The sequence below is a fragment of the Martes martes genome, assembly GCF_963455335.1.
Source record: "Martes martes genome assembly, chromosome: 3".
Taxonomy (NCBI): Eukaryota; Metazoa; Chordata; class Mammalia; order Carnivora; family Mustelidae; genus Martes; species Martes martes.
In genome coordinates, this window is record NC_137890.1 from 81,906,921 (window position 1) to 81,931,996 (window position 25,076).

Below are 25,076 nucleotides of genomic sequence, written 5' to 3' on the forward strand. Positions count from 1 at the left end.
CTACTAATGCTAAAGTCCCTTATTTGGTCAGTGGAAGTTTATTCAGATTGGATACTGAGTCTTTTTGTCATAACCTCAATTTTTTTATAGCTTTGTTTTTTGCTATGACAAGATATTCTAGGTTCATACTGTAGAAATTTCCCGTCCAAGATCTGGAATCAGACAGTGTCCCAGAGAGTTCTAATTTCGGGGCACCTGGGTGGCTCAGTGGGTTAAAGCCTCTGCTTTCGGCTCAGATCATGATCCTGGGGTCCTGGGATCAAGCCCCACATCGGGCTCTCTGCTCATCAGGGAGCCTGCTTCCTCCTCTCTCTCTGCCCGCCTCGCTGCCTACTTGTGATCTCTCTCTATCAAATAAATAAATAAAATCTTAAAAAAAAAAGAGCTCTAATTTCTTTTATTGGGAAATGGGATTTGGAGACCACAATTTACAAACTAGCACAGGCCATTGCTACTAGGTCCTTCAGACATGTATTTTTTACGATTAAAATACCAAATGAGTTTCTAGATATAATTCTGATTCAAAATCAGGAGTAAAAAGTAAATTAACCTTAATCTTACCATCTTTATTATGTATCAACCATACCAGGTCTCAATATTACATACATAATTTTAATTTTGACTTATCCCACAATACACACAGAGTAGTTTCAGTAACACTACAACCAACTTTGGGATGAATGAAAAAAACAGTTGATTTTTTGGGGGGAGAACTTATTTTTTTGTCCTTAGGATATATTCTGGTAGGGATGTACGGACAGCATTTTATGTTTTAAAGTCATTTGAAAAAAGGGCTCCTAGTTGGCTCAGTCAGTTAAGAGTCCAACTCTCAATTTCAGCTTAGGTCATGATCTCAGGGTTGTGAAATGTTGGTGTGTCAAGCTCTGCGCTGTGTGTGGAACCTGCTTGAGATTCTCTCTATCCCTCTGCCCTGCCGCACTCCCCTTTCCCCAACCCCTCCCTTAAAAAAAAAGTCGTTTGAAGAAGTTTCTCTCTGAGAGACTAGAATTCCATTTTCCTTACTGGTTTTACTAATACGTGTTAATATGAAATATTTTATGCAATACTTAACATATATAATATTTGTATAAAATATTAACATAGTTCCCATGTTAAATCAATACTGTTAACAACTTTCCCCCGGTATCTTATTGGAAATCCTCACTCCTAGTTAATAAGACAAAAGGCAAACTTATTCAACTTTCCATGAATACTTTACTTTGTATCTCCCTACATTTTTTTTGAAACTGTGCCATATCTACTTTCCATTCTATACTGCTTCCCTAACAATGACCATTTTAGTTTCTGTTCTTTAGGTAAAAATAAATGTAACACTCACCACCATTTCTTATGTCAAACTCTCTCGCTTACTGTTGATTAAATAAAGTTTGTTCTCTTACAGATTCCTCAGGAGTGGTTCCTAGTTTGTCTGTAATCTTTATACCTAAAGGTCAGTTTGGGTGAATATAAAACCCATACCTTGCCATTTTCTTTTAGTATTTAAAAAATGTTTCTCCAGTGGAATGCCATCTGACATTAAGGTCTGATCTTCTTCCTCTTATAAATTAATAATTTTACTAATCTCTGAGTGTCAGCTTTCCTGAATTAATTTTCTAAGACATGCAGTGTGCTCTTTTATATATAGTTCTAAGTAATCTTTTATTTTGGGAACACTTTCTTGAATCGTAGTTTTTAGTATTTATTTTGTTCTATTTCTTTTAATTTTCTTCTTTGAGATTCCTATTACACATATGTTGAGGCTTTTTTTAATCTATTTTAGAGATCCTTTGTTTTAAATCTTTTGGATTTTTGTTCTTTTTAATTTTAAAACTTCGTCCTCCTTTATGTCTTCTATTTCTTTATTTATTTGACACAGAGAGAGAGAGAGAGAGAGCGAGCACACGCACATGCACACAAGCAGGGGGAGGGGCAGGCAGAGGGAAAAGGAGAAGCAGGCTTCCTGCTGAGCAGGGAGCCTGGCTTTGGGCTCGATCCCAGGACCTTGGGATCATGACCTGAGCAGAAGGTAGATGTTTAACCAGCTGAACCACCCAGGTACCCCTCTATCTTCTATTTCTCTTAAGGCATTATCTATTGTGTATTTGCTTTTGTGCTTTTTTTCTAGTTTAGTCTGTATTTCTGATATGGTTTTTAAATTTTATTTCTCTTTGAGTGTTGTCATTTCTCATTTCAAATTTACTTCTTCTGTAATCAATCTTATTTCTGAGTTTTTATTATTTTGTTTTATGTTGTTCTTCAGTGTCTATCATTTTCTAAATTTTTAAGTTCATTTTGAAATTTACAGTTTTATTATTTTGTGAGCATGCCTTTTTGGTGGGTTTCCATTGCCTCTAGGGTTATTATTTGGCTTTTTATTCTTTTTTCTTCTAATAGTTTGTATAGAATTTGACTGTAATTCTTTCTTTTGCTCACATTTTAAGTGAAATAAAAATTTCCTGTGCTTGGGTGCCTAGGTGGCTCGGTTGGTTAACCAACTGGCTTCAGCTCAAGTCATGATCCTGGAGTCTCAGGATCAAGTCCCGCATCAGGCTCCCTTCTCAGTGGGGAATCTGCTTCTCCCTCTGACCCTCTCCCCTCTCATACTCTCTCTCTCTCAAATAAATAAGTAAAATCTTTAAAAAAATTTCCTGTGCTTTTAGAAGGAAGAGGTGGATCACAATTGCTTTCCTAGCTTCATGGCTCTAGAATTCTCTGGTTGTTTTCCCCAAATGACAGAAAATATTGTCTCATATTTTGATATCTTGTTCCTCTCCCCTACTTTTGTCTGCATCTTTTCTTTCCTTTGCCCCATGGTCTGACTTGCTAAAATTAGGCTCTATTCCTAAGTTTCTACTCAGTGTGAGGTCATGGAAGAGAGCATCAGTTTACTTCCAAAGGTTATATGGCTACAGCTCCAGTACCATGAAATTATGGCACATTATGTTTTAGCATCCAGCTCTGAAGAGCATCTTGCATTACTCCCTTCTCAGTCTTGGTTGCTGTTCTCAGACTGGCTTGCATGCTCCAGTGAAATACTACTTTCAGTCAGCCTCCCTTCCTTCCTTCCATACAAATACTGGCAACATAAGGGTGCATAAGGGCATGGTATGCCACACCTGTTTGTATCTGGAGGCTTACAGAGGGAAACCGAGTTGCTCACTTTTACTGTAAAACTGACTGTGCAGTCTTCAGTTTTGCTATCCAAGTTGCTCTCTGTTCATGACAGAATTCTACTAGACTCAAAAACTAATTCATGCCATTTTCCCAGAATCTTTTTTTTTTCTAAGATTTTTATTTATTTATTTGACAGAGAGAGACACAGTGAGAGAAGGAATACAAGCAGGGGGAATGTGAGAGGGAGGCTTCCTGCTAAGCAGGGAGCCTGATCTGATCCAGGGCTGGATTCCAGGACCCTGGGATCATGACCTGAGCCAAAGGCAGATACTTAACAACTGAGCCACCCAGGTGCCCCACTTTCCCAGAATCTTAATTCATTTTTTGGTAATTTACACATTTTTGGCTATCCATGCAATGCTAAGCTTATGAAATACATATTATTTCTATCTGCCTATGTCCCTCAAGTTTTTTAATATTTAACACTTTGAATTCTATCTAGATACCAATCATACTGACCTATCTCCATTCCTTAGTACCACTAAAATTTATGTGCTCCAAATTTTTATCTTTCCCTTTTCTTAAAACCTCAAAATTAACTAGATTTATGAAATTTCAGAATGTTAGTAATATGAAAACTGACAAGAACCCATCCAAAACCAAAAAGATATACAATTATTCAATAGTGAGAAAATTTATCAGTGAATAACTACCTTATGTCAACAAGAGAGCATTCCAAAGATAATCTTCCCATTGTCCTTAGGTTTTCTTGAAGTTCTCGTAAACATGTAATATTCACGACTAGTTCAACACCCACGTCATACAGCAAGACCTATGAAAGCAATAACTTTGAGTATGTGGAAAGACAATATTTCAAAATATATTTTGCCACTGAATATAATAAAAATCAGACTAAAAAATTTCAGGATAAAAATACTGAATGCATTCACCTTCAGTTACTATTTTTAACTCTTCATTTACCTCTACCAGTGTGTCTGTAACCATTCTGATGATCTGGCCTCTTCGCCACTGATTTTTATCAGGGATCTTAACAGCACAGTGCATATCGTTTTCCCATTTAATAGGTTCCCACTTTGAGTTTTCATAAGCAGCTATCATCTTTTCTTCTAAACTATATAAAAAAAAAAATTTAACTTTTAAAACTTTTCTTACAACATATAATGCTCCAACCACATGTCTTCTATTGTCCCTCCTTGCCCAAACTGGATATTTTGTTCTTCCTTGAATAGCCAAGTATATTTCCACTGCAGGATCTTTGAACTAGCTCTTCCCTCTGCCTGAGATTATTTTCCCCCAGATAGCCTCATAGCTTACTTACTCCCTTTCTTCAGGATCCATTACAATGTCAACTGTCTTCTTGAGGTCCTTCCTGATTATCCAAAATTGGCTTCCTCCCCAACTGCTTTTTCTCTATTGTCTTTATCATCATCTGCTACATTAACTATTTTATTTGTCCACTGTCTCTCCCTCTACGAGAATTTAAGCTCCAAGACAGCAAAGATATGTACATATTTTTACCACCATATCCCCAACACCTAGAATACTGGTTGTGCCCAATTAGGTATTCGTAGAATGACTAATTCTAATACAGTGAAAATAACTAGTAAAGATACTACTTGTATACCTTTAACTAGTTTTAAAATAACTGTTTAGATGAAATAATTTTGTTTTTAAAATTAAACATTTATGATTTCTAGATCTTTGAAACAAAATATAGAAGAAAGCCCATAGGTAATGTTTTCCTTATATACCTATTAAGTAAGTTTTCTGTTAATAACCACTGAACATAAATCTTCTCAGGAGATATCACATTACAGATATGTACAGGCAGTTCCTTATTATAAAGTGATTGGAGATTCTCATTAGGTAGAGATTTTACAGACACAGGATTTAAGCTGTTTACTTCATTTGAAATAATTTCTTCTGGAGAAGGATCCCATACTTCAATATGCTTTTTGCAATTATCCTTGAGGGTATATCTGGAAAATAACAAAACCCATTAGCAAAAAGAGCAGCTAAGAAAATATTTATATTTGTATTTGATTAGATCTAGTGATGAACAAATTTTAGCTATGATTCACTGCTTCCCAGTTTTGATATTAACAGCAGTTTGAGTCTTTTTTAAAAAAGGGTTAAATACTACCAATGTAAGACTAAATCCCCCAAAAGCCAAATTTTCTATTTTAAAAAGTTTAAAATACCAAGTTTGCTTATATTTTCATCATTTCGCATGGATATTTTGTACTCACAAAGAATACAAGAATTATTCATAATTTTTCACAAAATCTGGCATTTCAAATGGTGGCTCATATATAGATAAAAAGTATAATAAGAAAGTATTTTGTGATGACTCTGAATTTTGTAATGTTTGTAGTATCTGTCAACTTTTGAAAATCTGTTATTTGTTGGGATTTCTTTTTTCAGTCTATGTAAATATTACTTTTGCTTATTTAGTTCTATAGTTAAAACTCTGTATTCCTTTTCTTAGAGGGGGGCTCTTCAGGCTCACCCATGAAACCTGGATTTGCTCTTGCTGAGCACAAAAGTGGGACCACTCAGAAGTGAGTAAACATGCCCTGCCTTTTCCTACCCCTTGTGGAGCCTCATCCATTTCCTTAGCTACTGCTGTACCTGCTTCCCACTCTTTATCATGTGCTTCTGCTACTATGCAAATAAACCACTACAGTGTGTGACTGACAGTCCTCTGGCCACTACACAGTTGTTTGCCACTTGAAGTTATCCCCCTTTGCTTTAACATGCCAAAAGCACCTCAAGCATATGTCCAAAGCTATCACACCCATTCCCCCCCCCCCAAACCTGCTCCCCACTCTACTGTTCCTTGTTCTCCAGGAACAGTATCCCCAGATATTAGGTAGTTATGGTTATTAGTTCTGAAAGTCAATCTTGACCCCTCCTCTTCCTTACCTACAATCTTGTAATAGTCATTTCCATCATGTTTCATAATCTACCCATTTTTCTATCACCAAGTAACTATAACTTCAATAGACTACAGTACTCACTTACAGCCCAACACTTTATTTTTAAGACTTGCAGTCAGAGGGAGATTTCTAAAACCCAAATCTCCTCCCAGTCCTCTGCTTAAAATCAGTCAATAGCCGCTAATTCTCCTTCCTGAAGTGATAAGTGATAAAGTTCAAACACACAGAAGTGTTTGAAAAGTACTTTTCCTTCTTAGTGATCAAGGTTCTGTAATTATCTGGTCTGTGGATTTCTCTCCAGCTTGATCTCTTGTCTTACCTGCCACTACTACCTTTTTCCCTGTCTACCAGCTGTGTGAGTGTACTAACAATACCTAAATACATCACATTTTCCCTGTGTATAGGCTTTCACTCCCAGTTGTACTACAGAATTCAGTTTAGGTGAAATCTCCAGTGGTAAACCCTCCAGCAATCCCATAATACTGTGACTACCCTTAACAGAGTCCTTATCACACTGAAAGGTAAGCTTGACCATCTCTCCTTCCTACTACATACTCTAAGCTCCTTGAAGGCACAAACCATCCTTATTCATCACTGGGTATACCATTTGCTACAATGTAACATGTAGGCCTATAAATATCTCTTGCTTATATAACCAAACAAAAGAAAGGGAAAACTAGCTAATGGACTTCTAAAAAAATTTTTGTAAAGATTTTATTTATTTATTTGACAGAGAGATAGAGAGCACAAGTAGGCAGAGCAGCAAGCAGAGGGAGAGGGAGAAGCAGGCTCTCTGCAGAGCGGGGAGCCCAATGTGGGACTCGATCCCAGAACCCTGGGATCATGACCTGAGCCGAAGGTAGCCTCTTAACCAACTGAGCCACCCAGGCACCCGCTAATGGATTTTTAAAAAACAACTTTATTGAGGTAGATTTTCTACCAAAAACATTCACCCATTTCAAGTATATAGTTCAATGATATTTAGTTAACTTTACCAAATGGTGGAACCATAAGTCAGTTTTACACCATTCTCACCGCTGCCCAGAAAGATCCCCTTTGTCCATTTACCATGAATCCTCCTCACCCATAGCCCCAGGAACCTCCTAATAAATTTTTTGTACTATAGACTTGCCTTTTCTGGGCATACCATATAGATGGAATCATATAACATACAATCTCTGTGTCTGACTTCTTTTATATAGCTTAAAATTTGAGGTTTTTCCATGATGTAGATGTGCCAGTAATTTGTTACTTTTTATGGCTAAATAGTATTCCATTATATGAACATATAGTATTTTCTCTATTCACCACTCACTGGATATTTACAGAATTTCCAATTTTGGGCTATTCTGAATAATGCTATGAATATTTGCTCATAAATCTGTGTATGAACATATGTTGTCATTTCTCCTGGATAGATACATAGGAGTGGAATTGTTGGGTTGTGTGATAATTTTATGTGCAACTTTTTGAGAAACTTACAAACCATTTCCCAAACAGGCTGTATCACTTATATCTATGACAGCAATAAAGGTTACTCCACATCCTCACCAACATCTATAATTGTCTTATGTAATAGCTATTCTAGTGGGTGAGAATTGGTATCTCATTGTGGTTTTAATTTGCATTTCCATAATGACTAATAATGTTAAACATATTTTCATGCACTTATTAGCCAATTATACACTTTCTTTGGTAAATGTCTGCTTATATCTTGTGCCCATCTTTTGGGCCGCCAAATTGCTTGTTTTCTTAAGTTGCAGAAGTTCTATGAATTCCAGATACAAATTCTTTATGGGGCATGTCTGGCAAATATTTTCTCTCACCCTGTTATTTGTCTTAACTTAACAGTATCTTTCAACGTACACTAGTTTTGAATTTTGATGAGGATCAACTTACTAATTTTCTTTTATGAATTGTGCTTCTGGTGTCATATCTAAGAAATCTTTGCCCAACCTACAGTCCTAAAGATTTCCTCCTGTTTTCTCCTAGAAGTTTTGTTTTAGCTCTTAAGAGTATAATCCCTTTTGAGTGAGCTTTGTGGATGGTATGAGATAAGGGCTATGTTCATCTTTTTTTGCTAGTGGATATCCAATTGTCATAGCACCATTTGTTGAACAGACTATCTTTTTTTCAATGAACTGCCTTTGTGCCTTTGTTTAAAAAGTCAATTAATTATAAATATGAGGATTTATTTCTCAACTGTAAATTCTATTTATTCTTCTATATGTCTATCTTTATGTTAGTACCACACTGTCTTGGTAGTTGTAGTTTTGTTTTGTTTTTTTTTTTAAGATTTTATTTATTTATTTGACAGATCACAAGTAGGCAGAGAGGCAGGCAGGGGGCGGGCGAAGCGGGCTCCCTGCTGAGCAGAGAGCCTGATGTGGGCCTGGATCCCAAGACCCTGGGATCATGACCTGAGCCGAAGGCAGAGGCTTTAACCCACTGAGCCACCCAGGCGCCGTGGTAGTTGTAGTTTTATATTAAATTCTGACTCTAGGAAGTAGAAGTCCTCCAACTTTGTCTTTGTCTTCAAAATTGTTCTATCTTATGCATTTTGCGTTTTTATATGAAATCTGAGACCCCATCAATTTCTGCAGAAAGGTCTGCTGGAACTTTCACATAGCTTGAGTTGAATCTATAGCTAACAAACTTAAAATTTAAAAAAATGAGGTGAGATTCACATAACATAAAAGTATTTTAAAGTGAACAATCCAGTAGCAATTAGTACATTCACAGTGTTGTACAACCATTACACATCTAGTTCCAAAACATTTTTATCACTCCAAAATAAAATGCCCCTAAAGCAGTTGCTACCCATAATCCTCTCTCCTTAACTCCTATTAACCACCAATCAGTGTTCCATCTCTGTGGATTTAACTACTCTGGATATTTCATATAAATGGAATCATACTCTCACCTTTTGTGTCTGGCTTATTTCACTTAGCATAAAGTTTTCAAGATGCATCAATATTATATCAAAATTTAATTCCTTTATTTTGGGGTGGGGGGGGACAAAGGAAGAAGGAGAGAAAGAATCTTAAGCAGGCGCCATGTCCAGGGCAGAGCCCAACTCAGGGCTCAGTCTCACAACCCTGAGATCATGACTTGAGCCAAAATCAAGAGTTAGACACCTAAGACTGAGCTACCCAGGCACCCCCAAATTTAATTACTTTTTAAAGGCTGAATAATATTCCATTGTATGTCTATCTACCACAATTTGTTTATCCAACTGTTGATAGACAAACAGGGTGGATCCACCTATGAATATACATGTACATATATTTGAGTATCTGTTCTCAATTCTTTGGGGAATATATCCAAGAAATGAAATTTCTGGGTTATGTTTAAGTTTTTAAGGAATCTTCAAGCTGTTTTCCACAGTGCTTCACTATTTATATTCCTCTCTCCACATTCTCACCAACACATTTTTTTTTTTTTTAAAATTACAGCCATCTTGGTCTGTGTGAAGTGTACATTAATAGACTTTTAAAAAATAAATGTTACTAGTTTTTGAGAAAGTAATATATGTACATGGTCCAAAATTTAAAATTTTGAATTTTATGACTCTTTCCAGAGAAACAGTACATATATATGTATTTAGTCTTTTTTGGTTAAAAAACTAAACAACCATCATTGATTATATGCCCAAATCTGATGTCTTATAAAATGAATGTTAACTGGAAAAAACTTAGTTAAAACTATATGACCCTGATTCTTAAAAAAAAAGTCTGGTTAAATGAGAGGTAAGAAAATACTTCATGATTTTAATTAAAACACAACTGCAGCAATGGAAAACTTCTGAATTCAGTCAACATTACCATGCCAGCTTTAGTGATCCAGACTGGCCAAAAGAGTCATTCAAAAGAAACACAAGTTTCTATGGCCAAGAACTGTACCTTTAACTTTTGGCTAGCAGGTGGATTATATGGGTTACATATCCATGTAAAGATATTAACACTGATAAAAAAAATTCAGGGCATGCCCACAGTTTAACACATGAATGTTATCTTCTACTGCATGTTGACCATACTTTACCACTAGATGGCCAATTAAAAAAAAATTCAGCTTTGTTGGGGTATAACTGACATATAAAATTGTAAGATATTTAAAATGTACATTGTGGTGATTTAATATAAGTACACATCATGAAATGCTTCTTCTCTTCTAGTTAACTATTTATCTCACTTTTTTGGGGGTTAAGTTGGGTTAAGTTGTATCATACATGACTTCAATATTACCTAAATTTATGATTTGTAACTAGAAAATTCTCCCCTAATATTTAAATTTATATATATGGAGAGGTGCAAAAGACAGGGAAATTTTATTTTAAAAGCTAGGAAAGCTCCCTGTGTATTGTATAGAATACTGCTCTTGCAGAATGCTGCTACACCGTCACAAAGAGCTCTTCTTTCTAGAATCTATTTTGCTTACTGTGGAATGGAGTTTTGTTTTAGCTTTAGTTCCTCCCTACAACAGTGGCATATCAAAGTGAGCGGATGGGTGCTTGCTGTTCTCCTCTGATGCTCTTGATAGTAGTGATATTTTGGAGTATTTATCTAATAAATGCCTTATTCTCCAAAGCTGCTTAAGACAAAGGGAAAAAATTTAAAGTTTAAAAATAGCTTTATTCCATGACTCATGAGACAAGTATTTAGAAGTTGAATTTCACTGAAATTATAAACATCTGTTCTGTGAAAGACACTATCAAGAGGATGAAAAAAAAAGCCACACACTTGGAGAAAATATTTGCAAAAGACACATATCATACATAAAGTACTGTTATCCAAAATATAAAAAGAACACTTAAAATTCAACAATAAGAAAGCAACTCACCTAAAAAATGGCTCCAGAACATTAAGAGGAACCTCACCAAAGAAAATATAAAGACAGCAAATAAGCATGTGAAAAGATGCTCCACATCACATGTCACCATGAAATCACAAATAAAAACAAAAAATGAGATTCTACCACTACACATACAATTGAAGGACCAAAATCTGGAACGCTGACAACACCAAGTGCTAATGAGGATGTGGGGCAACAGGAATCCCTCACTCATTGCTTGTGTGAATGCAAAATGGTACAGCTGCTTTGGAAGACAGTTTGGCATTTTCTTTCACAACTAAACACTTCTTACCATACAACCCAGCAATCACACTCCTTGGTATTTGCCCAAACGAGGTGAAAACATGTCTACACAAAAACCTGAATGTCAATGTTTATAGCAGCTTTATTCATAATTATCAAACCTGATCGCAACCAAGATGTCCTTTAGTAGGTGAATGGATAGACAAACTGTTGTACATCCAGACAATGAGCTATTATTCAGTGGTAGAAGGAAAAAAGTTATTAAGACATGAAAAGATAAGGGGGAAGTTTAAATGCACACTATTAAGTGAAATAAGCCAATCTGAAAAGGCTATATGCTGGATGACTCCAATTATATGATATTCCGGAAAAGGCAAAACTATGGAGACAGTAAAAAATATCAGGGATTCAAGGGAGGGAAGGATGAATAGACTAAACACAAGGGATTTTTAGGACAGTGAAAATACTCCGATATCATAATGGTGGATTCGTGTCACCATACATTTAGTCAAAACCCACAGAATGTAAATTATGGACTTTGGATGATTATGATATGTCAATGTAGTTTCACTGATGTTAACAAATGTACCATTTTGGTGGTTGACAGTGGGAGAGGCTGTGCCTGCTGGGGGGGGCCAGGAATATGTGGGAAATCCCTGTGCTTTCTGCTCAGTGTTGAGAACCCAAAACATAAATTCTATTTAACAAAATAAAAAAAAAATGACAGAACTTAATATGAAACCTAAAACTATAAAAAAGCAAAATCAAAGCAAATCACATTATCTTGATGAAGAACTTATATCTAGAATATATTAAACTACTTTCACATTTCAAGAACAGTAAGCAAAAAGCACAAAAGCACAAAACTTTTGAAAACTTCACCAAAGAAGAGACACAGATGGTAAATAAGAATATGAAAAGATCTTTACTATCATTAAGCTAAAATTAACACTACTATGAAAAACCACTGTATTTCTAGTAGAAGGGCTGATGTGAACACAAAGTGATAAAATCAAGCACTGGCAAGGACAGAGAACAATAGAACTCACAAATTGTTGGTGGAAATGCAAGATGGTAGAGTCAATTTAGAAAATGTGTGGCAGTTTCTTATAAAGTTAAAAAAAACACACAACTTAAAAAAAATTTTTCTTTTAGATATACATACCAAAATATTAGATGGATGAAGTTATATGATGTCTGAGATTTATGCCAAAATTATCAAGGCAATAATGTGGCCGGGACACTAGATTAAATAAAGAACAAAAACCCACTTACCTTATAAGCAGCAATCTCACTCCTGGGTATTTACTCAAGAGAAAATACATAAATATGTCTACATACAAAGACAAGTATGCAAATGTTTACAACACCTTTTTCATAAAATCTCTCAAACTGGAAACAGCTCAAATGTTCATCAATTAGGAAATGTTTAATATTGTGGTACATCCAGACAACAGAATAATAGTGAAAAATAAAAACTGATACATGCAACAACATGGATGAATCTCAGAAGCATTAAGCTAAATGAAAGATGCCAGACACAGAAGGCAAATACACTATGACTCCATTTATAAGAAGTTATGGAAAAGTAAAAATTATAGAAACAAATTAGATCAGTAATTGCCAAGGTTTGGGTGTGGAGGAAGAGAAAGAACTACAAAGGTGCACAAGGAACTTTTTATCATGATAGAAATATTCTGTATTTTGAGTGTGATAATGGTTATATGACTGTGTATGCAAAAGGTGAATTTTATTGTATGTTTCACCTCAATAACCCTGACTTTTTTTTATAAAAGAGAAATAATAATTTTTTTTTGAGAGGAAGAAAGAGAGGGCAGGGTGGAAGAAGTAGGAGAGAGTATCTTAAGCAGGCTCCATGCCCAGCACAGAGCCCAAGTGGGGCTCAATCTCACAATCCTGAGATCACAACCTGAGGTGAAATCAAGTCTGACGCTTAACCAACTGAGCCACCCAGATGCTGCTCAGTCCTATACATTTAAAAACTTCCTCCCATTTCTTTCTCTCCCCTTACTTAGGGCTTACAGTGGAAAAAGGGCAGGCCCACTCCAGCTTCCAATCCCCAGTGTTAGGGCAGGGAAGGAAGGCAAGACTACATACTAAGCACATTACTGCAGGTTTCTGCTTCTCTGGCTTACCCCAACAGACATTATGTGTGGGTGTTATCAAATATTTGCTTTCTTGAGAGTGATATGTGGGAATTCTGCAGAAGATCCTTCAGGGGCCACCCTACTGCACACGTCTGTATTGTGAAATAATTGTTTTGTCTTGACTCCTAACCCTCCTAACTCCTAACCCTCCCACCCCTCCTCACTAACCTCTGTCCTTTTGCTTCAGGGCTGCTCAACCACTGGTCTGTACTAGGCACAATGGCTCAAATCTGGTTCTTGTTCAAAGTATCCCCTTGAACCTAGGAAGAATGTACATTTCTCCAAATGGGAATGTGGGCTAACTCTACCACTAACTACCCTATCCTGCCATTTCTCTTCCTAATTATCTTTTCAAATAGGCACAAAGGGCTGCCAAAGCAGATGTTCCACCTAGAAATAAGATGCATTCTCCTTTTCTTAGAAGTACCTTCAATCCCTATAAACCATTCTCTTGGTTTCAGAGTCCCTTAGGGAAAAGCCACTCTACTCCCCATTAGACTAATGACTCCAATTATTTTTCCTACTATTTTTCAAGAATGGGGGGAACCTCCCAAAGCTACAGCCTAAGCAGATATTCTAAAGGGAAAGGTATGCCAGTTTTCCTTCTTGTGAATAAAATGTTATGTACAAACTAACAAACATTTACAGGTCTACTTACCCTACTTCATAAGATGCTAGGCCCTCTTTGACTAGCTGGTCATTTATACTAGTAGGAGTCATTCCAGGAGCACCAAGAGAATCAAAAAGCTCAACCAAGAGCACATTATCTTCTAGAATTTCTGTAAAACATTAAGATGAGTTTGGGGAAAGAGATAAATATGTTGCGAAACATACTAAATGAAGCAATGTTTAAAAAAGCTATAAACAATTACATTTTGCATATATGTGGGTTTTTTGCTGAATAATACCAAAGTGTCTCTATAGGGTAAAAGCAGCATTTTGCAAACGTAAAACAATTGTCCATGTTATCTGCAGCATATGCAAATTAATAAAATTTTCATTTTAGATTGTGTACTGTTCTATAACAGATCAAAAAGCAGTTTAAAGCTTTTAAATTCAAAAAAATATAAATTGATATATATTCATTGAAGAAATGTTCTGATGTGTTTTTAAACTATTTTACTGTGTTCACCCAAGTTCCAGAGTACAAAAGAATGAAATTCAGGCTAGAGATTATCCGCGAAGGTTTACAGCTTTTAAAAGAATGGCACAAAGTTTACAATGACAAAAAAAAAAAAAAATCCAGAATCCTCAATTAGAGATTGAAATCTGGATTATTTTCCCGTGTTTTTAGGACAAACAATCTAATTTTTAATTTCTTTTAGAATACATAATGGTTACTTAAACACATAGATCTATTTAGATCTATTTCTTAAACTAAACTGGGAGTTTAACTATGGATAAAGTTTACATCTTGTATGCCTATTTACTTACTTATGGTACATAGCACAGAGAACCTGCCTAGTATGTATCTGAATAAACAATAGAGTAATTTCTTTAAGAAACACATACTTCAGTGTACTAAAGTATACACTGAATACACACTTCAATACAGGTTATGCTTACACCTTCTACACAACAGCAGCTGGTAGCTGCTGGTCAGAATGATTCTAAAAAAAAAAAAAAAAAAAAAAAAGATGATTCCAAATAACACAAAGTGTTACCACAGCATACTTTATTATCTAGTCATAAAAATACATATTAGATAACCTTTCTCAAGAGCCTAAAAATGATTCCTGACTACTTTTCAATGGACAAGATATATCATCTAAAAATAAAAAGCTAAGCAATGCTGAGCCTCAATTAATTTTCATCTTCTTACTTTCCATGTCTTGTGGTCCCATTAGTTCTTTGTCTTCATATTTCCCATACATAGAGTTCTTTATTGCAACAGGGCTAACTTTCCGTATGTTCTGTACCTTTACCAACTTCCCCTGCTCTGCTAATTAAAACTTAAATATCCCAGGGCGCCTGGGTGGCTCAGTTGGTTGAGCAGCTGCCTTCGGCTCAGGTCATGATCCCAGGGTCCTGGGTTCGAGTCCTACATCGGGCTCCCCCTGCTCTGCAGGGAGCCTGCTTCTCCTTCTCCCTCTGCCTGCTGCTTCCCCTGCTTGTGCGCGCGCGCTCGCTCTCTTGTGCCAAATAAATAAATAAATAAATAAAATCTTTAAAAAAAATTTAAATATCCCTTGCTTTATAAGGTAACAATGCTCCCCTTATCATCTATTATTAATGTCTTTAACTGTCAATCTCATCATTGGGCAGCTTAATGGGGTAAGATCTTTTAGATTTAAGGAGTGTCAGAAGGCCCTGTTCAAATAAATTATCTAGCATAATAACTATGTTATGACTAGTGTTTGGATGTTATTGCTATAACAAGTAATTAAGTGAGTAAGAAAAAGAAGGAATCAAAAATCAGTGGAGATTACTCAAGGACTAAGAAGCCCTTAATTTACCACTCACATCAGGGAAGCCAGATATAAAACTGTTATTGACTAAGGATGCAATATCTGTAATCACATTCTTCTTTAAACAAACCATTTCTTCAGAACAATTTATCATATCAACAATGTGGATAAATTATCACTGATATGGGAACCTGGGTGGCTCAGTGGGTTAAAGCCTCTGCTTTCGGCTCAGGTCATGATCCCAGGGTCCTGGGATCGAGTCCCGCATCGGGCTCTCTGCTCAGCAGGGGAGCCTGCTTCCTCGTCTCTCTCTGCCTGCCTACTTGTGATCTCTGTCAAATAAATATATAAAGTCTTTAAAAAAAATTATCACTGATATGTCATCAATTCCCAGTTCTGTAACTTTGAACTGCTGATCGCTAAGCTTTAGTCTCCTTATTGTAACAGAGGCTAACACTCTTCTGGTGATTGGGTTCATTTAATGGTAGCATGACAAAAGTAAATAAATAGATATAGTAATCTTGTGTGTCCTGCACTAGCATTTATCAAGACCAACGAAGCCAGAAAAATAACAGACTCCCACACCCCCAAACCTCTGCATCCAAACCCCTTGGGGCCAGACAGGTTTCAGAACTTCAAATTGAGAAAAGCTACATAAAATATATACTGCCTATTTTATTTTATTGTTTTTTTAATTTTAATAAACATATAATGTATTTTTATCCCCAGGGGTACAAGTCTGTGAATCGCCAGGTTTACATATTTCACAGCACTCATCATAGCACATACCTCCCAAATGTCCATTCCCCACCACCCTCTCCCGTCCCCCCTCCCCCCAGCAACCCTCAGTCTGTTTTATGAGATTGAGTCTTTTATGGTTTGTCTCCCTCCCAATCCCATCTTCTTTCATTTTTTCTTTTCCTACCTCCCCCCAACCTCCCTGCATTGCATCTCCACTTCCTCATATCAAAGAGATCGTACGATAGTTGTCTTTCTCCGACTGACTTATTTCGCTAAGCATAATACCCTCTAGTTCCATCCACGTCGTCACAAATGGCAAGATTTCATTTCTTTTGATGGTTGCATAGTATTCCATTGTGTATATATACCACTTCTTCTTTATCCATTCATCTGTTGATGGACATCTAGGCTCTTTCCACAGTTTGGCTATTGTGGACATTGCTGCTATAAACATTCGGGTGCACGTGCCCCTTCGGAGCACCACGTTTGTATCTTTAGGATATATACCCAGTAGTGCAATCGCTGGGTCGTAGGGTAGCTCTATTTTCAGTTTTTTGAGGAAGCTCCACACTGTTTTCCAGAATGGTAGCACCAGCTTGCATTCCCACCAGCAGTGTAGGAGGGTTCCCCTCACTCCGCATCCTCGCCAGCATCTGTCATTTCTTGACCTGTTGATTTTAGGCATTCTGACGGATGTGAGGTGGTATCTCATTGTGGTTTTGATTTGTATTTCCCTGATGCCGAGTGATGTGGAGCATTTTTTCATGTGTCTGTTGGCCATCTGGATGTCTTCTTTGCAGAAATGTCTGTTCATGTCCTCTACCCATTTCTTGATTGGATTATTTGTTCTTTGGGTATTGAGTTTGATAAGCTCTTTATAGATTTTGGATACTAGTCCTTTATCTGATATGTCGTTTGCAAATATCTTCTCCCATTCTGTCAGTTGTCTTTTGGTTTTGTTCAGTTTCCTTTGCTGTGCAAAAGCTTTTGATCTTGATGAAATCCCAGTAGTTCATTTTTGCCCTTGCTTCTGTTGCCTTTGGCGATGTTCCTAGGAAGAAGTTGCTGCAGTTGAGGTCAAAGAGGTTGCTGCCTGCATTCTCCTCAAGGATTTTGATAGATTCCTTTCTCACATTGAGGTCCTTCATCTATTTTGAGTCTATTTTTGTGTGTGGTGTAAGGAAATGGTCCAATTTCATTTTTCTGCATGTGGCTGTCCAATTTTCCCAGCACCATTTGTTGAAGAGGTTGTCTTTTTTCCATTGGATATTCTTTCCTGCTTTGTCGAAGATTAGTTGACCATAGAGTTGAGGGTCTATTTCTGGGCTCTCTATTCTGTTCCATTGATCTATATGTCTGTTTTTGTGCCAGTACCATACTGTCTTGATGATGACAGCTTTGTAATAGAGCTTGAAGTCTGAATTGTGATGCCACCGACTTTGGCTTTCTTTTTCAATATTCCTTTGGCTATTTGAGGTCTTTTCTGGTTCCATATAAATTTTAGGATTATTTGTTCTATTTCTTTAAAAAAATGGATGGGATTTTGATAGGGATTGCATTAAACGTGTAGATTGCTTTAGGTAGAATAGACATTTTCACAATATTTGTTCTTCCAATCCATGAGCATGGAATATTTTTCCATTTCTTTGTGTCTTCCTCAATTTCTTTCATGAGGACTTTATAGTTTTCTGAGTACAGATTCTTTGCCTCTTTCATTAGGTTTATTCGTAGGTATCTTATGGTTTTGGGTGCGATTGTAAATGGAACTGACTCCTCAATTTCTCTTTCTTCTGTCTTATTGTTAGTGTAAAGAAATGCGACTGATTTCTGTGTATTGACTTTATATCCTGACACTTTACTGAATTCCTGTATAAATTCTAGCAGTTTTGGAGTGGAGCCTTTTGGGTTTTCCACGTACAGTATCATATCATCTGCAAAGAGTGATAGTTTGACTTCTTCTTTGCCAATTTGGATGCCTTTAATTTCTTTTTGTTGTCTGATTGCTGAGGCTAGGACTTCTAGTACTATGTTGAACAGCGGTGGTGATAACGAACATCCCTGCCGTGTTCCTGACCTTAGCGGAAAAGCTTTCAGTTTTTCTCCATTGAGAATGATATTTGCAGTGGGTTTTTCATAGATGGCTTTGATAATATAGAGTTATGTACCTTCTATCCCTACACTTTGAAGAGTTTTAATCAGGAAGGGATGCTACACTTTGTCAAATGCTTTTTCAGCATCTATTGAGAGTATCATATGGTTCTTACTCTTTTTTTTATTAATGTATTGTATCACATTGATGGATTTGCGGATGTTGAACCAACCTTGCAGCCCTGGAATAAATCCCACTTGGTCGTGGTGAATAATCCTTTTAATGTACTGTTGGATCCTATTGGCCAGTATTTTGGTGAGAATTTTAGCATCTGTGTTCATCAAGGATATTGGTCTGTAATTCTTTTTTTTGGTGGGATCCTTGTCTGGTTTTGGGATCAAGGTGATGCTGGCCTCATAGAATGAGTTTGGAAGTTTTCCTTCCATTTCCATTTTTTGGAACAGTTTCAGGAGAGTAGGAATTAATTCTTCTTTAAATGTTTGGTAGAATTCCCCTGGGAAGCCGTCTGGTCCTGGACTTTTGTTTGTTTGGAGATTTTTGATGACTGTTTCACTCTCCTTGCTGGTTATGGGTCTGTTCAGGTTATCTATTTCTTCCTGGTTCAGTTGTGGTAGTTTATATGTCTCTAGAAATGTATCCATTTCTTCCAGATTGTCAAATTTGTTGGCGTAGAGTTGCTCGTAGTATGTTCTTATAATTGTTTGTATTTCTTTGGTGTTGGTTGTGATCTCTCCTCTTTCATTCATGATTTTATTTATTTGGGTCCTTTCTCTTTCCTTTTTGAGACGTCTGGCCAGGGGTTTGTCAATCTTATCAATTCTTTCAAAGAACCAGCTCCTAGTTTCATTGATTTGTTCTACCGTTTTTTTAGTTTCTATTTCATTGATTTCTGCTCTGATCGTTATGATTTCTCTTCCCCTGCTGGGTTTAGGCTTTCTTTGTTGTTCTCTCTCCAGCTCCTTTAGATGTAGGGTTAGGTTTTGTATTTGAGACCTTTCTTGTTTCTTTTTAAAGATTTTTATTTATTTATTTGACAGAGAGAGATCACAGGTAAGCAGAGAGGCAGGCAGAGAGGGGGAAGCAGGCTCCCTGTTGAGCAGAGAGCCCGATATGGGGATCGATTCCAGGACCCTGAGATCATGACCTGAGCCGAAGGCAGTGGCTTAACCCACTGAGCCACCCAGGCGCCCCTCTTGTTTCTTGAGAAAGGCTTGCACCGCTATATATTTTCCTCTCAGGACTGCCTTTGTTGTGTCCCACAGATTTTGAACCATTGTGTTTTCATTATCATTTGTTTCCATGAATTTTTTCAATTCTTCTTTAATTTCCTGGTTGACCCATTCATTTTTTAGGATGCTGTTTAGTCTCCATGTATTTGCGTTCTTTCCAAATTTCCTCTTGTGATTGAGTTCTAGCTTCAGAGCATTGTGGTCTGTAAATGTGCAGGGAATGATCTCAATCTTTTGGTACCGATTGAGACCTGATTTATGACCCAGGATGTGGTCTATTCTGGAGAATGTTCCATGTGCACTAGAGAAGAATGTATATTCTGTTGCTTTGGGATGGAATGTTCTGAATATATCTGTGATGTCCATCTGGTCCAGTGTGTCATTTAAGGCCTTTATTTCCTTGTTGATCTTTCGCTTAGATGATCTGTCCATTTCAGTGAGGGCAGTGTTAAAGTCCCCTGCTATTATTGTATTACTGTTGATGTATTTCTTTGATTTTGTTATTAATTGATTTATATAGTTGGCCGCTCCCATGTTAGGGGCATAGATATTTAAGATTGTTAGGTCTTCTTGTTGGACAGACCCTTTGAGTATGATATAGTGTCCTTCGTCATCTCTTATTATAGTCTTTGGCTTAAAATCTAATTGATCTAAGGATTGCCACCCCAGCTTTCTTCTGATGTCCATTAGCATGGTACATTGTTTTCTACCCCCTCACTTTACATCTGGAGGTGTCTTCGGGTCTAAAATGAGTTTCTTGTAGGCAGCATATTGATGGTTTTTTTTTTTTAATTCATTCTGATACCCTGTGTCTTTTGATTGGGGCATTTAGCCCATTAACATTCAGGGTAACTATTGAGAGATATGAATTTAGTGCCATTGTATTGCCTGTAAGGTGACTGTTACTGTATATTGTCTCTGTTTCTTTCTGATCTACTACTTTCAGGGTCTCTCTTTGCTTAGAGGACCCTTTCAATATTTCCTGTAGAGCTGGTTTGGTGTTTGCAAATTCCTTCAGCTTTTGTTGTCCTGGAAGCTCTTTATCTCTCCTTCTATTTTCAGGGATAGCCTAGCCACATATAGTATTCTTGGCTGCACGTTTTTCTCGTTTAGTGCTCTGAATATATCATGCCAGTTCTTTCTGGCCTGCCAGGTCTCTGTGGATAGGTCTGCTGCCAATCTAATGTTTTTACCCTTGTATGTTACAGACTTCTTTTCCCGGGCTGCTTTCAGGATTTTCTCTTTGTCGCTAAGACTTGTAAATTTTACTCTCAGGTGACGAGGTGTGGACCTATTTTTATTGATTTTGAGGGGCGTTCTTAGCATCTCCTGGATTTTGATGTTTGTTCCCTTTGCCATATTAGGGAAATTCTCTCCAATAATTCTCTCCAATATACCTTCTGCTCCCCTCTCTTTTTCTTCTTTTTCTGGAATCCCAATTATTCTAATGTTGTGTCGTCTTATGGTGTTGCTTCTCTCTCGAATTCTCTCCTCGTGGTCCAGTATTTGTCTCTCTTTTGGTCAGCTTCTTTATTCTCTGTCATTTGGTCTTCTATGTCACTAATTCTTTCTTCTGCCTCATTTATCCTAGCAGTGAGAGCTTCCATTTTTGATTGCACCTCATTAATAGCTTTTTTGATTTCAACTTGGTTAGATTTTAGTTCTTTTATTTCTCCAGAAAAGGCTTTTATCTCTCCATAGAGGGTTTCTCTAATATTTTCTATGCCTTTTTCGAGCCCGGCTAGAACCTTGAGAATTGTCATTCTGAACTCTAGATCTGTCATGTTACCAATGTCCGTATTGATTAGGTCTCCAACCTTCGGTATGGCCTCTTTTTCTTTTTTTTGAGGTGAGTTTTTCCGCCTTGTCATTTTGTCCAGATAAGATTTGCTTTTTCCTGCTGTGGAATTCTGCTGTTCTTGGTGAGTGAAGTTGGTTTTGGATGGGTTTCTTGTTGATCTTCTGGGGGAGGGGCCTGTTTTAGTGATTCTCAAGTGTTTTTGCCGCAGGCAGAATTGCACCGCCCTTGCCAGGGGCCGGGCTAAGTAATTGGCTCGGGTTTGCTTTCGGGAGCTTTTGTTCCCTGAGCGCTTTCTGTAGAGTTCCAGAGGACGGGAATGAAGATGGCGGCCTCCCAATCTCTCGGCCTGGAGGAGCCGAGAGCTTGGGGTTCCGCTCCTCAGTGTGCCCTCAGAGAAAAGCGCCCAACCGCCCCACCTCCCTGGCCTGCTGTCGTGCCTTGAGGAAAGCAGTTAATTGCTGGAACCTGGAGAAAAGCGTCCGGTCGCTTCCGTCTCCGTGGCCTCCGGCCGCACTCCGAGCCCACCCAGCCTGCGACCGGCACAAGGTAACCCTGGTCTGAGAGCTCACTCCTCAGCTTTGTCGCTGTAGCCGGCTTCCCCGCTCTAATACCTGCAAGCTCTGTGGCACTCAGACACCCCCGGTCCTTCTGTGACCCCACGGGACCTGGGGTTATGCTGACCCCGCCTGGGTTTCCCCCCGGTTTAGCCTCTGGAGCGATGTCTCCCAGTGTAGCAGACTTTTAAAAGTCCCGATTTTGTGCTGCGTTGCTCCGCCGCTTGCCAGGAGCTGGCCCCTCCCCCCGGGGTCTATCTTCCCATCGCTTTGGATTCACTTCTCCGCAGGTCCTACCTTTCAGAACGTGATCAATTTTCTGTTTCTAGAATTGTTGCTCTTCTCTTCGATTTCCCGTTGGATTTGTAGGTGCTCACAATGGTTAGATAAGCTATCTAGCTGATCTCCTGCTACCCGATGTGGTCTCAGCGTGCTACTTCTCCACCATCTTGACCCTGCCTATTTTATAATACCCCCAGCAAGATTCCAAGGCAGCAGCCTACAAACATACATTACTATCCTGAAATGGAATATATGAATATTCAGTATAAAGGAGATAAAGACTATATATATCTTCATGTCACTTCAGATCAGGTTTTGCTAGTCAACTTTTCATTTTCAGAACGTGCTGGGTCACAAAATTGTGAGCTAGTGGTAAGCCTGTATCTTGGGCCCAAACTAGTCAAAAAAAGAAATGACTTTTTTTTTAAATATGGGGAGAGGCTACAGTTGAATTCACTTAAGTAAAATGAAATGAAAAAAAATATGAAAACTATTTAACAATTATGTCCCACCTCTCCTCACTTTCCTGCACATTAAACTTTAATATTCATCATGCCAAAATCAGGAAAGAACCAGTGCAGAAATGTAAATGAAATAAGAGAAGCTAATTCCTGGCTTTAGGGTGTTCAAGAGGCCATATCTAGGATGACTGATTTTTTTTAAGACTTTATTGTTAAGTAATCTCTACACCCAATGTGGGGCTTGAACCTATAACTCAAAGATCAAGAGTCCCACACTCCACCGAATGAGCCATCTAGGCACCCCTAGGATAACCTGATCTTTAATGGCAATTTTTGCCTTGTACTGATTTTATACTCTACAGCCTGCAACTATATCCACTATACCTATTTCTCAATAAATGTTCTCTCTTACTAATCTCATTGATGACACACTGAATTTACTCTAAGACCAAGCAAATGTATTATGTTATCCTTATTTAAAATTATATATAATTATATAGCAACAAATAAAAATGGAATAGCTTACTGATGACTGAACATGTCATAAATTTATCTTGAGTCTTTTCTTCAAATTTTTCCTTAGCTTTTTTGGACCACTGCATTGTCCTTATACATGGTTCAATATAGGCCAGCTTACATTTAATTGCCTGTGTCAAACAAAATTGCACCATTAAGAAAAGGTGAAATTTCTAGTTATTTTAGAATTAAAATTTTATATGTGTACAAAAAACTCTGAATATATAATCTGAAAATAAATGTGCAAAAGGTATCTATAAAATATTTTATAGATAGCAATAACTGGAGTCAACAGATCATTTGGTAGAATTATTGCACATTCAGACACCAATATAATAAGCATCTACTGAAAAAATTAGATACTCATTATATACTGTTAAATGAGAAAAGCAGGTTACAGGACTATTTTTCTAATCCTATAATTGTTAAATAGAAGAAACATCTTAGAATTAGAATTATATTTATAAAAAATATTCAATAGTTCTGAATAAGCCCTTTTTATTTATATTTTCAAGTTTTTCCTAGTTTACTCATTTTAAAAATGAAAAATATTGTTTAACAATAATTCAAATGCCTAAGAAAATAAGCCCCATTAACCTTCTTTATCTCTGAGGAATAAGATTCCAAGAGAAAGATAATTTTTTACTTATTTTTCCAGACTTCTCTTTCTCTTGGACATGTTATATATACTTAAACATAAATGGAATTGCAGTAAAAATACTTCTATGATGAGATTTTCACACAAAATCTATCACCTTCCTACCACATTATACAGGTTTTCAAAATAACACTAAGATCTGGAGACCAGTAAATACCTATGAAGACACAAACATACATACAGATATACATTTATAATTAATGCTTATTTGCTAAGTTATACATACATCTTAACAACTTATGGCTGCTATATAGAAAATTACAGTAATGACAGCAACTCTTTTCTATATGCCATGTATTAAATTATTTACTGACAAAAATGTTAGTTAACAAGAGCATTTCTATGATAAAAATGATTTCTAAAAATACTGTCACAATTGTGTTAATATTCTGACCCCATGACTCACAATAAATAGATTACCTTCTCTGGGGGATTTAGAAACTCATCTTTTATTTTACGCATTTCTTTAAGTGTTATTTTTGCAGTATTGCCAAAGTCCACATATTTAACTTCAACTTCACGATGTCCAGGCAATCCTTCAAAAATTATTAAATTAGAAATCATAAACTTGGAAAGAAAACAGAGAGTTATCTAGCAAAATTTAGACGGGACAGTCAACTATGTTAGAATACTTTTATGATCAACATATAAACTTAATAATTTTTTAAATATAAAAAATTTTCTAATATGTGGAACTAAAAAAAAATCAACCATAATGCACAGTCGTTCAGACTTGAGAAACAATTTTAAAATAAAAAACAATTTTAAGATACCCAGAGGACAATCAAAACCAGGATAACAACACAGCTATCAAATGCTAGGTGTTGTGGCCTAAAAGTTAAAACTAGGCATTAAGACTCACTGGATTAGAATCCAAATTCCATGTGACTCCAAGCAAGCTAATCACTCTTTCTAAAATATTAGTCTGAGCAAGTTCCTTTTTCTCTCTAAGCCTCACTATCTCATTTGTAAAATGGGCA

General features: G+C 36.9%; 1 protein-coding gene across 1 annotated transcript in view; it reads right to left on the reverse strand.

Moving 5' to 3' along the window:
- RNF17 (ring finger protein 17) overlaps positions 1–25,076 on the reverse strand; it is a gene marked incomplete at its 5' end in the record, with an annotated part of 157,618 nt that overhangs the window by 61,181 nt on the left and 71,361 nt on the right. Inside the window, 6 exons of the mRNA XM_080798724.1 lie at positions 3,828–3,946; positions 4,096–4,246; positions 4,887–5,114; positions 13,995–14,115; positions 23,449–23,569; positions 24,517–24,632. Of these exons, the coding sequence (XP_080654850.1) occupies positions 3,828–3,946; positions 4,096–4,246; positions 4,887–5,114; positions 13,995–14,115; positions 23,449–23,569; positions 24,517–24,632 (856 nt within the window). The remainder of the gene's footprint in view (positions 1–3,827; positions 3,947–4,095; positions 4,247–4,886; positions 5,115–13,994; positions 14,116–23,448; positions 23,570–24,516; positions 24,633–25,076) is intronic.